Raw genomic sequence first — 12,842 nt, 5'->3', positions numbered from 1 at the left:
TTTATTAGTTCCAGTGAGAAGTCGATCAACAGCTCAAAACAATGATTAAATTTTCATTGTAAATGATTGTGTGTATAAAAGCAGTATTATAGACTGCGATAGACTAACAAAATCAGTCGCCTTAAAATGAGTAATTTTGAATATGTTGTAAGGCAAAAATAGGAATTTTCCCTTCAGGTTTTAATTTTGTTATATACAATCATTCGGTAACTAACAGTATTAATGTTGAGATAAATGTAAGCGTTTTTTTGTGTAAAAATGTTCAAACGTCCTTATGTTGTTTTTAAATGATATATTTATAGATAGTCCGAAATGCCGGTAAATGCAAGAATCCAACGATGTGAAGGGTGCATAAAATAATTATTTTGACAATGTTTACTTAATTTCAAAACCTGCATGAGCTACGAAATCTTTTGGAATATTCAGGTGACATCGTAGTATAGGAAATATTTGGAAATCACAGAATGTAACGTAACAGTAAGACGATAGTTTAACCTTAACAATAATCAATATAAAAACCGCTAGCGTTTTAAAGCTAACGCTTAAAAGCAGTGTTGTACGTAGAAGTCAATTGTCGCAAAATCATGGAAGATATTTTTAGATTTAATGTATTGTGTTCAAAAATCACTGCGACTTGTCTTGTAACCACCAACAATTTGCTGTCAATTATCGGTGCAGCCAAAGAACATTAACAGATGCAATCAGGAAGATAACGCTAATGAAACTTTAGCCAGGCCAATTGACCTGGCGAAGGAGGTCGCCGTAGCTAGATCGGGGCATTGTTCACACAATCGGGCGCTACCCTGATCGGAATCGACTGTAACGAGATCATTATCATGGTCATCTGCCCCACCTTTTTGTAGATGAGCCACGGCGAGAGCGGATTCGATTTTTTTTAATTCATTTATTTATTAGATTCTCAAACACAGGAAATAAATCAACGGATTGAAAAATCAAATGAATGCCAGCTCCATTTATGTCTTGGATTCATGGACTACCAAAAGGCATTTGACTCCATAGAGCATACGGATATGTTTCATATACTGAGAAAGATTAGAATAAATGAAAGTTACATCTGCATCCTAAAAGACATATACAAAGATGCCACTACCAGAATGCGCATAGACAATGACATTTCCAAGCAGGTGAGAATAGAGAGAGGAGTGAGACAGGGAGATGCATTATCACCAAAGCTTTTCACGACAGCACTGGAAGAGGTTTTCAAAAAGTCCAACCTAAAGGGAAATGGAATCAACATCGACTTGGAGATGCAAACGGATCTTAGATTTGCAGATGATGTTGCCCTAACAACATCGTCGGTAAGGAATATGGAAGATCAAGTGCAAAGAAAGTTTACATGTTAAAAAAAACCTCCACCTCGCATTGCGTAATAGAGTCAGACATATATGAATCAGGAAAGTAACCCACGTCAACAGATTAAAGAAAACAAAATGCGAAATGAAGATGGGCGGGTCACTTATTAAGAACTGGGGATAACAGGTGGACGAAGAGATTCGCTGAATGGCAGCCAAGGACTGGAAGGAGGAGATGAGGAAGACCAAAAAGATGTTGGAGAGATGACATCATCACCTTCATGTGTACAACAACTGGCACTTTCATGTGTTCAACAACTGGCAAGGAACCAGAGGTAAGATGGAAATGCTGGAGGAGGGCTTCACACATCAGTGGATGAAGCAACCTGCTGAGTGAGTGTGTGGCCTCTCGCACTAAAGACAAAAAACTTAATCAGTGTGTCACGCTGCTCCACGTACCTCAATGTTATTTAGAAAACTCATTTTAATTATTGTAATCGCAATTTAAACATTATCCCTCTCTTTCAAATACTCTGACTTTAAACAACTAGAAGGTCGTTAAATGCTATCGGGCCATGTGTTTTTTCTGTATCATGCAGCTATCCTGCCCGGCTATCCTGGCTATTTTTTCTTCGTTTTATAGCGTGTACTTTCCTCCAATTCTTATTTGTTCACTCCCAACACTTCCGTTTCATTTAAATGATATATATCTTTCTGTTAAAATTCAAACAAAGTTTTTTTTAAAAACATTGCAAGCCTATTTATCTTGTACTACTCATATTGCATTTTATGTTATTATAACGTTCTTCTGAAACTCGAACGAAATGATACTGAAATCAAATAAACGTGGTAAGCAATGTACCTCTCAATAAATGCATTATTTCAAAGTAATACCAAAGTTGTTTTTCTACGATGGAAAATCAAGCACGCCATCCCTTAACGTTGTCGTGATCTAACGAAAGATAGTAAGAGAGGGCTCTATTAGAAGGAACTTATGAAACCATGCATTTAATGCAAAAGGCGATTTTTAAGCTTAAATAATTTTCATTCATATTGAATACTAATGAACTTAAGAAGATGTTCTATAAAACGACAAATTATAAATTATTAATACAAAATAAAAAAATTCATCGGTCAATTAAAAAAAGGAATGTTGACCAACTGCACAAAACATGGTGGGAAATTTGGGTGTTGGTGGTGCTTTTTTGTGATTTACAAAATTGAGCACTTTTCAACCATTTTTGGTGAATATTAATTTAAAAAAAGATTTTCTTTGTTATGCTGTTCAAAAAAATGGGCCAATTTTCATTTTTGACATTTACTCGCAAATTGAGCATTGTCACAAAAATTTGACGTCACAAATGTATTCGTCAAGTATTTGCCATTGTATATAATTTTATATAATTTAGACAAACAAATTAGCAGTTATGAGGCCAAAAAGTTTTCTTATTTCAAGGGAAAAACCAACGGTAACCAAATTTTAAGCCCAGCAAGGTCAGGTATTTTGGTATTGTTCTGCTATAGTGATATCTCAATATATAACGTAAATTGAATTGCAGTGAAATTAGGTGAAACAGTCTAAGGGCGGCAAGACTCGGTCAATGCGTAAATACAAAAGAAGCGAACTAACTAATTTTGACCTTGTCTGTGTATACCTTTTTACGGAAAAAATGTTGCACAGTTCACGCCCAATGATTGCAATATTTTAATGTTAAATTTTAAGAAAACAGTAAAATAAAATAAAAAGAACAAGAATTAGATGGTGCTGTTATAACAATAAATATAAGAATTTTTAGTAGGTTAAGACATAGGATTAGCGGTAGTGTGTTACATTTTGCTACCGATCAGGTTTTAAAATAATGGCAACACTAGTTTTTTGACAATAGTATAGTAATTCATGGCAATATAACTTTTTGACAATGGTAGCGTAGCTATTTAGTGAAGTTGTGTTATAGCAATCATGTTCCACTAGAAATATATTGTTCTATTGTTTGTATATAGCTGGAAAATAGTAAATAATTAATTAGTATATAGTTGGTGCACGGACATAGATTGCCTTTGTGCAATGGAGATGTTTGAGGTGATTTTAGAAGGCTCAGGGCCTTATGGATTCCGGCTTACTGGAGGAGTAGACTGCAGAATGCCGATGAGAATCGCTAAAGTAAGTCACTTGACGTTTATTTTGCTTTTTTATATGTTTGATTTAATTGTTATAAGCAATTGAAATAAGTGATTGCAGTTGTTATAATACGTCAGTCGTAATCCTGTGTATAGTTACGGCATGATGAAGATGAGCATAAGAAAGAAAATACACAAAAATAAGATATGACTCTTAGATTTACAAAATAAATAGTTCTTGTGCTTGACCGTGTTGACATGGTTGGTGAATATACACTTGGATGAATTTCACTACGATGGTTGACCTGTTCCAATATTGACTACATTTTACCTTTACGCGGTAATGGATCACCGTATCAACAAAGATATAAATACACGAAGCTACAACCATTGCGATGGATGTAGAACGATAGACAGGAAAATATTATTGTGTTATTATGTTTTGTTTCTGAAAATGTAACTATTTGACTATTGGGTGTTTTCACATTAAAATGAATAGAATAGTTATTAAGGCACACAAATAAACGTTTTCCAATACCGACATCGTCTCTATTATTAGTATTAATGCCCGTTTTCCAGTTCCGGCATCTAACACTGCAGGGGTTATTACTAAATTTGATCAATGTATATGTATTACTTTGTTTTATAATAATATTTATTTATTTATTTAATTAATTAATTAATTAATTAATTAAATAATTCATTCATTAATTTATTCATTCATTCATTCATTCATTCATTCATTAAGTAGTTATTTAATTAATTAATTAATTAATTAATTAATTAATTAATTAATTAATTAATTAATTAATTATTTATTTATTTATTTATTTATTTATTTATTATTATTATTATTATTATTATTATTATTATTATTATTATTATTATTATTATTATTATTATTATTATTATTATTTAGTAGTAGTAGTAGTAGTAGTAGTAGTAGTAGTAGTAGTAGTAGTAGTAGTAGTAGTAGTAGTTAGTAGTTACTAGTAGCATTATTATTATTATTATTATTATTATTATTATTATTATTATTATTATTATTATTATTATTATTATTATCATTATCATCATCATCATCATCATTATCATTACTATCATTATTATAATTATAGGTCACCGAAGGTAGTCTAGCGGCAAAGTCCCCCTTATCCGCCGGTCAGCGGATTGTGAAAATCAATGGTAAATCAACTTCAGCTATGCCGCAGGTTATGGCACAGAGTGCAGTCTTAGCCTCGAAGAGAAACCTAAGCTTAACTCTTTATGGTAAAATGAGGTAAGTACCCAAAAGGTTTCATATTGTTATGACTTTTTTTTAAATAAAATTACAACCCAGGTATTTTCTATTCCATTTGTACCACAATGGTCGGTCTTCATATGTGACACAATCTGCTCCATGGGACCAAAGGAGGCCTCAAAATTTGAAAATTGAGTTACTATTAGGGGCTGTACAATAATTATATGCCCCGGGGGTAAAATTTCCGAACTGTTCGCCAAAAATCGCCCCCCCCCCCCCCTCACTCGGCCCGCCAAAATTGCTTGCTCCCCTCTCGGCCCGCCAAACATTCATTGCCCCCCCTTTGTGCATGGCAAATATTTGGGATCCCAATTTACAAACCTTAAATGGTCTAGGTACATGTTGCGAGCGCAGCAAGCAGGAAAATGTGCATAAGCGTTTCCGTACTGTTTTCCTAAGCCATTTGAGAGCGTTTTGTTTAAACGGCGCCCCATGAATGTGTGCCAAAAATCGCTTGCCCTCCTTCCCTTTCGGCTTGCCAAAAATCCCACCACCATTTTACTCTCCCCTCAGGGCTCATAATTATTGCACAGCCCCTTAGTACCTTGTAGTAAGATTAGGCAATCATAACCTGAAATATCAAAGGTCTAGCATACTTGGTTCTAAAGTTATGGGGTTTGGTGATATGTATTTTCTTATTTATATTATTGTTTTTACGCCATATTTTTGCCTTTATCTCAGTTTCAAATTTACCGCCTTTAGCCCCCTTGGACCAGATTGTGTCACATTTGTTGCTACACTATTATGACATCAAAATGTGAATGCGTCGTACAATATAATATTAATCAAAAGAGCTTTAGATATATTATGGGCTTTACCACCCAACTTATCTTATCCTCGATGTTCTATGGTCAGGCTTATCCTAGGGTCGGGCCTGGGGTAATGTAGTGGGTCCAATTTATTTTCGCTAAAACGAGAGCAAAGTATGGTCTTACAATTCGTCAAAGGCGTTTGGTGGTAAATTCGAGCATTTAGCGTGCCGGCGGATGGGAACTTGAAATTGAACGGTCGTGGGGTAACGTTGCAATTGCCCTTCCCTTCTATAACGAGTGTTAAAACCTGATAATTTGATTGCGCTTGCCTAGTGTCCTAGTGAACATGTTGAACATATCGATCGAATTAAACGTTTTTGGAAAATATCTTTCGATATACCATGAATCTTCTTTCAGAAAGGCAAAACTTATAATTATGGTTACTCTCTTTAAAAAAAATCAAAACCTTTAAACTCGCACACAAAAAACATACCCAAAATGTTATTCATTTCTTATATTACAGATCACCACTACCTCAAGAAGATCAAAATTGGTCGGAAGCACTTGGTGGAGAAGCAAATGGTACGTAGATTTTAAAAAAATACTTCAACATAGAACAAGTGAAACAGACAAGTTTTTGAATGCGTTAAACTTACAGGTCTCCAACAATTCAGCGGGATAGTCTTAAAAAACCAAAAGTCTTAACTTGATGCAATTATATAAGCCTAATATCGGGATTTTACGACTTTGTTACAGATCCCGAAGATGATACGATATCCGTTGATTCATGGGCGACAACAGTTACAGATATAAGAGATAATCCCTGTCCAAAGACAGTTCCAGGAGTTACGAGATCTATCTACAAAAGAGGACGATTTCGTGGTCCTTGGAAAACCGATTTTGACGAAGTGCAGCACCTGAAAATGAAACTCACGGAGAACGACCCAAAGCTGCCATCGAAAAAGGTAAGTGTTTATGTGCAGGAAATTGGGAGAATAGTCGAGAGAAAGGATCAGTGTCAGCGATGACGAATGTTAATAAATACCGAAAGGAACAATCTATTTAACATTTGTTAGGTATGTCATTTTGATTCCTAAACGGCCAATTGTTCATCACTTTGTCATTGTGCTCTTATAATGGTTATTATGGTTAATGGTAAAGATATGATTGAATTAAGTTCAACAAAATCGCAGTATCTCAAAAGCACACCATTAACCAATTGTGATGGTGCACTGCTAAAATATTGAAGGTATTTCTGGAAGGATATGTTATTAATTCTTCCATAATGTAGAACCCTTTTAGAAGCTTAGAGATACGAGTTCTTGGAATACAACAGATTGAAGAAACGATTTAAGGTTTCCTTTTCACCGTTTCCTCTTGAACCCATTTCCAATTTTGTGGCTGCTTGTGACAATGTAAGTGAGATACGCTGCAAACATTGAGATGTTTGTCAACTGAATCTAATCCATTGGTTTTGTTTTACACAGGTTCTTTGTGAGACACTTCCGGTAGTGACACCAGACTTTGAGGAACCTTGCCCTGACGCTGGACTCCGCGTAACATGGCTCGGTCACAACACCCTCTTAGTTGAAATGGATGGTTTAACCATTCTCACTGATCCCGTGTTCAGCTCCACCACAGGTTTGTTCAAGTCATCAACATTTCAATGGCACAAACGATATCGTCCATCGCCTTGCAAAATCAAGGAGTTGCCAAAAATTGACGCGGTGATCATCAGTAATAACCACTATGATTCCCTAGATTATAAATCAGTACGCGATCTCAACTGGCGATTTAAAGATAGCCTACATTGGTTTATACCTGCTGGGTTGCAACACTGGTTCCGGTTTTGGATTGGATGCAAAAATGTTCACGAGTTAGACTGGGGAGAGGAGGAAAGCATTCCAGATCGACCAGATATCCGGTTCATATTTACCCCTAGTCAGGGCTGGAGTGGAAGAGAGGTCTGCGATAAAGACCAATCACTGTGGGGTGGTTGGTGCGTCATTGGTCTAACCAAACGGTTCTATTTTGTTGGAGAGACGGGCTACTGTGAAGCCTTCAAAGAAACGGGAGAGTTGTTTGGTCCGTTCGATTTGGCAGCCATTCCAATTGGAGGTTACGGTCCAAAGTAAGTACCATGTTAATTGTGCTGATTGGTACCTATACTGCCCAAGTTGTCACGTTTATTGAAAACCTGATAGGCTAGTTGCATCTCCAAATGGAACATTAACGGATCCGCCTCAAAAAGGTCAAACATCAGTTTGAAAAAGACACAGGTAGTTGTCGTGGTGAGAGCATGTAGGTGATTAATTTTAAACACATTTCTTGATACTAGGAGTTCCTAGACAAGATCAGTACATGTCTTACGGAAATATTTTAATATTTTGGCCATATTGTCAAGAAAGATGGGAACAAAATAGAAAAAAAAACATAATTGGAGCTGGCGAATTTCGACATGGAAGGGGACTGATCATGTGAGATTTAACCAGTGAATGCTTACTCGAACCGGTTTTCAAGTCTAATCAGTTAACTGCATAGTGTATGTAACATAGTACTGGCATCGGCTAGAGATGGCGAGTTCTTGAGAAGACCACAGCATCGCTCCATAGCGCCAACAGATAAAGAGAAGGATGTTCCTATGTTGGTTTTTAGAAATGACACTCTACACCCCTCTGTTAGAGTTTTCGAATCTTTTGTAGATGATTCTCATATTCATGTTTTATATCACCTTTTTATTTTATCTATAGGTGGTTCTTTGGCAATCACCGCACTACCCCATCCCAGGCTCTAAGGATTCATCGGGATATCAAGTCAAATAAATCTATCGGAATCCATTGGGGAACGTTTCCGCAGGGAAATGAGGTTTGTATTGCCTGAACCCGGGGCCTGAGCTTAACTTAATAGTAGTTACAAATCATTTTCAAACAGAATTGGGATTTAAGTATATTAAAAAGATGGATTGAATCTGTACCGTAAATAGTCTCATTTTGCTTAAAATCAATTAAAGACGTAACACAGATTCCTTATGAAGCTGGAAACAGGCATTTATGTGGAGAGTATAATTATTAATTATTAATGATATGTCACGCTAATGATCTGTCTCTAATTTAAGTTCAACTCACATTAATTCAGGTTCTCAAATGTCCATTTCTAATAGGTTGTTTAACTATTTGAACTCTTATTGTTTTAGCCTTACATGGAACCCCGTGAAGACCTGAAAAAATGTCTCAAGAAGAGGGGAGTGTCATCCGATGCCTTTGTTACCGTGAGCCACGGCGAAACAATGACACTCGAAGAACCGGTGGCCAGTGCGGAAGATCCAGCGGTTACTACAGAGGAACTTAGTTGAAACCTGGATGATGACAGAGACGATTACCCGTAACCAGTATACGTGTAATTTAGTTTAATAGGTTGTATAGGTTTAAATAATGGTGTATAGAGAATCCTCAAAGGAAATCTCCATATATTTTACTAAGCTAGATTAAATTACCGTTTGTCCACTCTGAAGTACAAAGTGACAACAGGCGCGTATACAGCGCGTAAACAGTGCGCAGTGCTGCGTCTCTGGTGCAGGTATGCGTGCTTTCAAAGTCGGCATAATGTGTGCGTCCGCGTTGGTACTTTGTACTTCAGTGTAGACTGACGGTAGTTAGTGTGTCATGTGTAATTGCCCATATATTATATGCCATCGCTATTCCGTATACGGTCGTAAACAATATTATTATACACATTTCATAATATAAGCCGCGAATTGCTGCTCGCGATTCTCCGAACGCCGGCACTCCGGTTGACGACAATGGCAGGAACGGTTTTGCACCACAAAGATCGTCGATAACATCGCACTTAATCAATATAATCAAAGGACCGTTTTATAGTTTCTAGGATTCGTATTCATGTCGATGTTACTGGCTTACAAGTTATGTCCCAGAGGATTCTAAGCTATTTTAAGAAAATGGTATCCCCGGTTCAACCGGTTGTTCAGTATGTATTAAATATTTTACGTGTACAAAATCCTGTAAAGTGTACAAAAACCTGTGAAATGGGTGTAAATCTGCAGACGTCCCAGTTTCTATAGTCCAGAGTCCCCTGTCGACAACGATTACCTGTATAATTTGGTTTATCTCAAGTTCGGTAGTGACGTAGGTGCGTATTTCGCTCGCCGCAATATCGAATCGCGCGCGTAAAGTTAAACGCACAGGTGCGGTTTGTCAGCACGCTTGCTGCGCAACCGCGAAAGAGCATTGACGTCACTACCAAACGTGAGGTGAACCAAATTAGTGGTGCGTGTTCAGTTTTACGATACAAAAACAACTTTACACACCCCACCCACATTGTTTACGGGCCTTGGAATTATTTTGTGTGCATTATGTATTACAATTCAATCATTACTAGATATAAAATATATTTGTTTCCCAATAGGCTACAACTATGCTTAACTTTGTAGTACTGTAACTACACATACTGGCCAAAAGTATTGCAACATCGCGAAGAAGCTCTAAGAAAAGACTTCGACGACTGTAAGTTGAACATTCAACCAATATTCTGTCGATATCACACCATGTACTAGATGACAATTGTTCCTTGCATGATACAATTAAGATCAGACTATTCAATTGCATGAAAGATGTCACCTATGGTGGCATCATGTGCGTTTTCTAGTGGCTTACAATGGAGGAAGGACTGAAATCCGTTTGAACGAAGAGAGGAAGAAACGAAATCCCATAAAACCAAAATGTCCAGATGCCTCTAGAATGGTCTCAAAATAGTTTTTAATTGGTTTATACAATGTATCAGAAAATTGTTACGGAAGAAGCTTACACGAAAGTGGTGTTTAAAAGAAAATAATAGTCAAAGAGAGCTGACGTCCTGCCAGGGTTTGGGAGACTCAAACATTTCAATCGCAATAACAAGGTCACGTGGTTACCCCATAAAGGACATAATGAACACACAAAACAATGTATTGGTGTGATACAAGGGCATCCGGTGCCTTATGTGGTAGCCACGTGGCCTTTCTTTCTTCTGAGTCTCCCAGACCTTGAAGGACCTTTTTCTTCTAAGGCTGTTATTTCTTACACCCGACACATCCGTGAATCGTTTTACCAACACCATTTACCTGATACGTTAACGTACTGAAACCAATTAAACCATTTGTTGAACATTTTGTGGAATAACGTTTCTTCATCTCTGCATTGAAACGGATTTCTGTCTTTACGCCATTGTAAGCACTAGAATACGCACATGATGTCATCACAGGTGACACCTTCCATTCCATTTATTAGCATTTATAATCTTCAGTGTTTCATGAAAGAAAATATTGCTATCTAGTACGTGTTACGAATTCGATATGATATTACATTGCCGAATTTGTATTTTTCAGAGATGTTGCAATACCTTTGGCCAATGTGTGTATATAGTGTAAGTAATGCAAATAATTTATGCACATGTATATTGTATCAATACTTTATATATATTTTTGTATAATCAAATTGTAAATTAAGAAGATAAACAGATTTTAAATGCACATGTAGCACAGGGGAAAACTATTGTATCTTTAATTGAGACGTTACTAGCATCTAAGAAAAATAAAGTTACCGCAATTATAGTCATTTCCAAGTCTGATACTTTCTATAACACCACGTTACCCAATGTAGCTGTAACTTTTGTAATTCATAAAAAGAAAATATGACAACTATACAAAACGTTGATGGCAATAAATGCCGATTTCTTTTAAATAACTGATTCGATTCTCAGGAAAATTTCACAGATGAAGTTAGCCTTTTGAACATCCCCATTCTAAAATACTTCGGATCATAATGTTATGATTTAAAAAAAATGTAAGCTGGTCCTGCAGTTACTCTTTACTTGCCATTGTCATATAACTTCAGAAATGTTCACAAGTAACAAACTTTTAATGGCAGTAAATTTAAACATTATTATTAGATGATTCTCGGAAAGTTTCATTGGAGTTTTAAGAATGGAGAACATTTTTCAACATTTATCAATTGGTCGTGCTGGCATTTATCATGGTCGTGAAATGGCTGGAATTTTCAGAATATTTGGAGAATTGTGGTACAACCCACAGACGGTCATTTTATTGGGACACTCTGTACATCATGTACATAAGCAATGATAAGTGGCTTAATTTACAACAAGAAACATCAACACATATGCCATGTTTTGAGAGCGACCGACCGTAAAAACATTATCCTTTTACTGCAGTATAAAAATAACTTTTGGGGTATAACTAAATAACAATATTTATGTCATGATCAACAAAATAATGAAACTAAAACAAGGAAAATAAAAGCACTGTAGTGTATTTAAAGCAATGTTTCTCAAAATCATTATCTTTTGATGAAATGGTGTACATAACTTTAAATGAGAAATCTAAGATAAGTTGATACCTTACATACCAATACATACAACATACATCATAACTCAATAACTTCCATGCTTCTGATATAATAATGTACATGTATGTTGATATACTCTTACATCTCGCATTGACCGGTCAAAAATATAGTTTTAAGAGTGCAGAAATAAATACAGTCTGTCATTGATACGAATTGCTTCAGTTTACCATGAGCTGCAGAAACATCAAGACAAATTTAAATTTCGCAATATTCTATACAAATATACTTACTACAATATATTTAGGAATATTATCAATCATCCAGGTAGATAAAATAATTGTACTCAAATTATAATTCTGTTCAACTGGACTTACTGTTTTTGTTGGCTACAGTATCAAGTCATATCCATGAAACATCATCAGGCCGACTAATCTTGAATTGGCTCTGTATTCTTACACGATGAATTGGCTCTTTATTCTTACACGAACCAACCATCAGTTACGATAACCATCAGCATGATCAGTTACGAAGAGTTACGAAAAAATTCGCTTCTAAAGGGTGTCCCTGAAAGAACTGTATCGTCGGGAACTGATTTTTGGTACGTTAACGCATAACCATACGTAACTAAATAACTGCATGATGATGTTGAGGAACATATTTTGACAATTGACCGCTCCGTTTTTGAAATAAAAGAATTTTACGAAACTCCCTCATTTTCAAGCATATCCACGGAGTCAATATATATCAATGACAACAGACACAGTGATTAGGCCATCCATTTTATAATATTAATAGTTCGTCTCAAAGCCCTTCCCAAGTTAAAAACCTAATACGGAATGTGGTTTTAATAAATAAATAAATTAATTAATTATTTTGTGTATCTGTGGCAAGGATAGCCCACCTTTTCATCTTTCAGCATGCTCAGGGAGGTTACATTGTGGTCAAAAAATTCTAAAATACTTCGGATCATAATGTTATGATTTAAAAAAAATGTAAGCTGGTC

The 12,842-nt window shown here is 35.9% G+C and overlaps 2 protein-coding genes across 2 annotated transcripts; both read left to right on the top strand.

Annotated features, from left to right (window-relative positions):
* The first annotated feature begins 989 nt into the window (after positions 1 to 989).
* Positions 990 to 1,364, top strand: LOC140147032 (uncharacterized). The gene has a single exon (XM_072168804.1). The coding sequence runs from the start codon at positions 990 to 992 to the stop codon at positions 1,362 to 1,364; it is 375 nt and encodes a 124-aa protein (XP_072024905.1).
* A 1,864-nt stretch (positions 1,365 to 3,228) lies between these two features.
* LOC140147930 (N-acyl-phosphatidylethanolamine-hydrolyzing phospholipase D-like) lies at positions 3,229 to 11,092 on the top strand. Its single transcript, XM_072169724.1, has 7 exons — positions 3,229 to 3,474; positions 4,550 to 4,710; positions 6,007 to 6,065; positions 6,240 to 6,448; positions 6,971 to 7,614; positions 8,234 to 8,348; positions 8,677 to 11,092. Exons 1-7 carry the CDS (start codon positions 3,379 to 3,381, stop codon positions 8,833 to 8,835), a joined length of 1,443 nt encoding a protein of 480 aa, XP_072025825.1. The 5' UTR covers positions 3,229 to 3,378; the 3' UTR covers positions 8,836 to 11,092.
* The last annotated feature ends 1,750 nt before the right edge of the window (positions 11,093 to 12,842 follow it).

The sequence above is a fragment of the Amphiura filiformis genome, chromosome 3, assembly GCF_039555335.1.
Source record: "Amphiura filiformis chromosome 3, Afil_fr2py, whole genome shotgun sequence".
Lineage (NCBI taxonomy): Eukaryota > Metazoa > Echinodermata > Ophiuroidea > Amphilepidida > Amphiuridae > Amphiura > Amphiura filiformis.
This window is presented reverse-complemented; position numbering and strand designations above follow the sequence as displayed.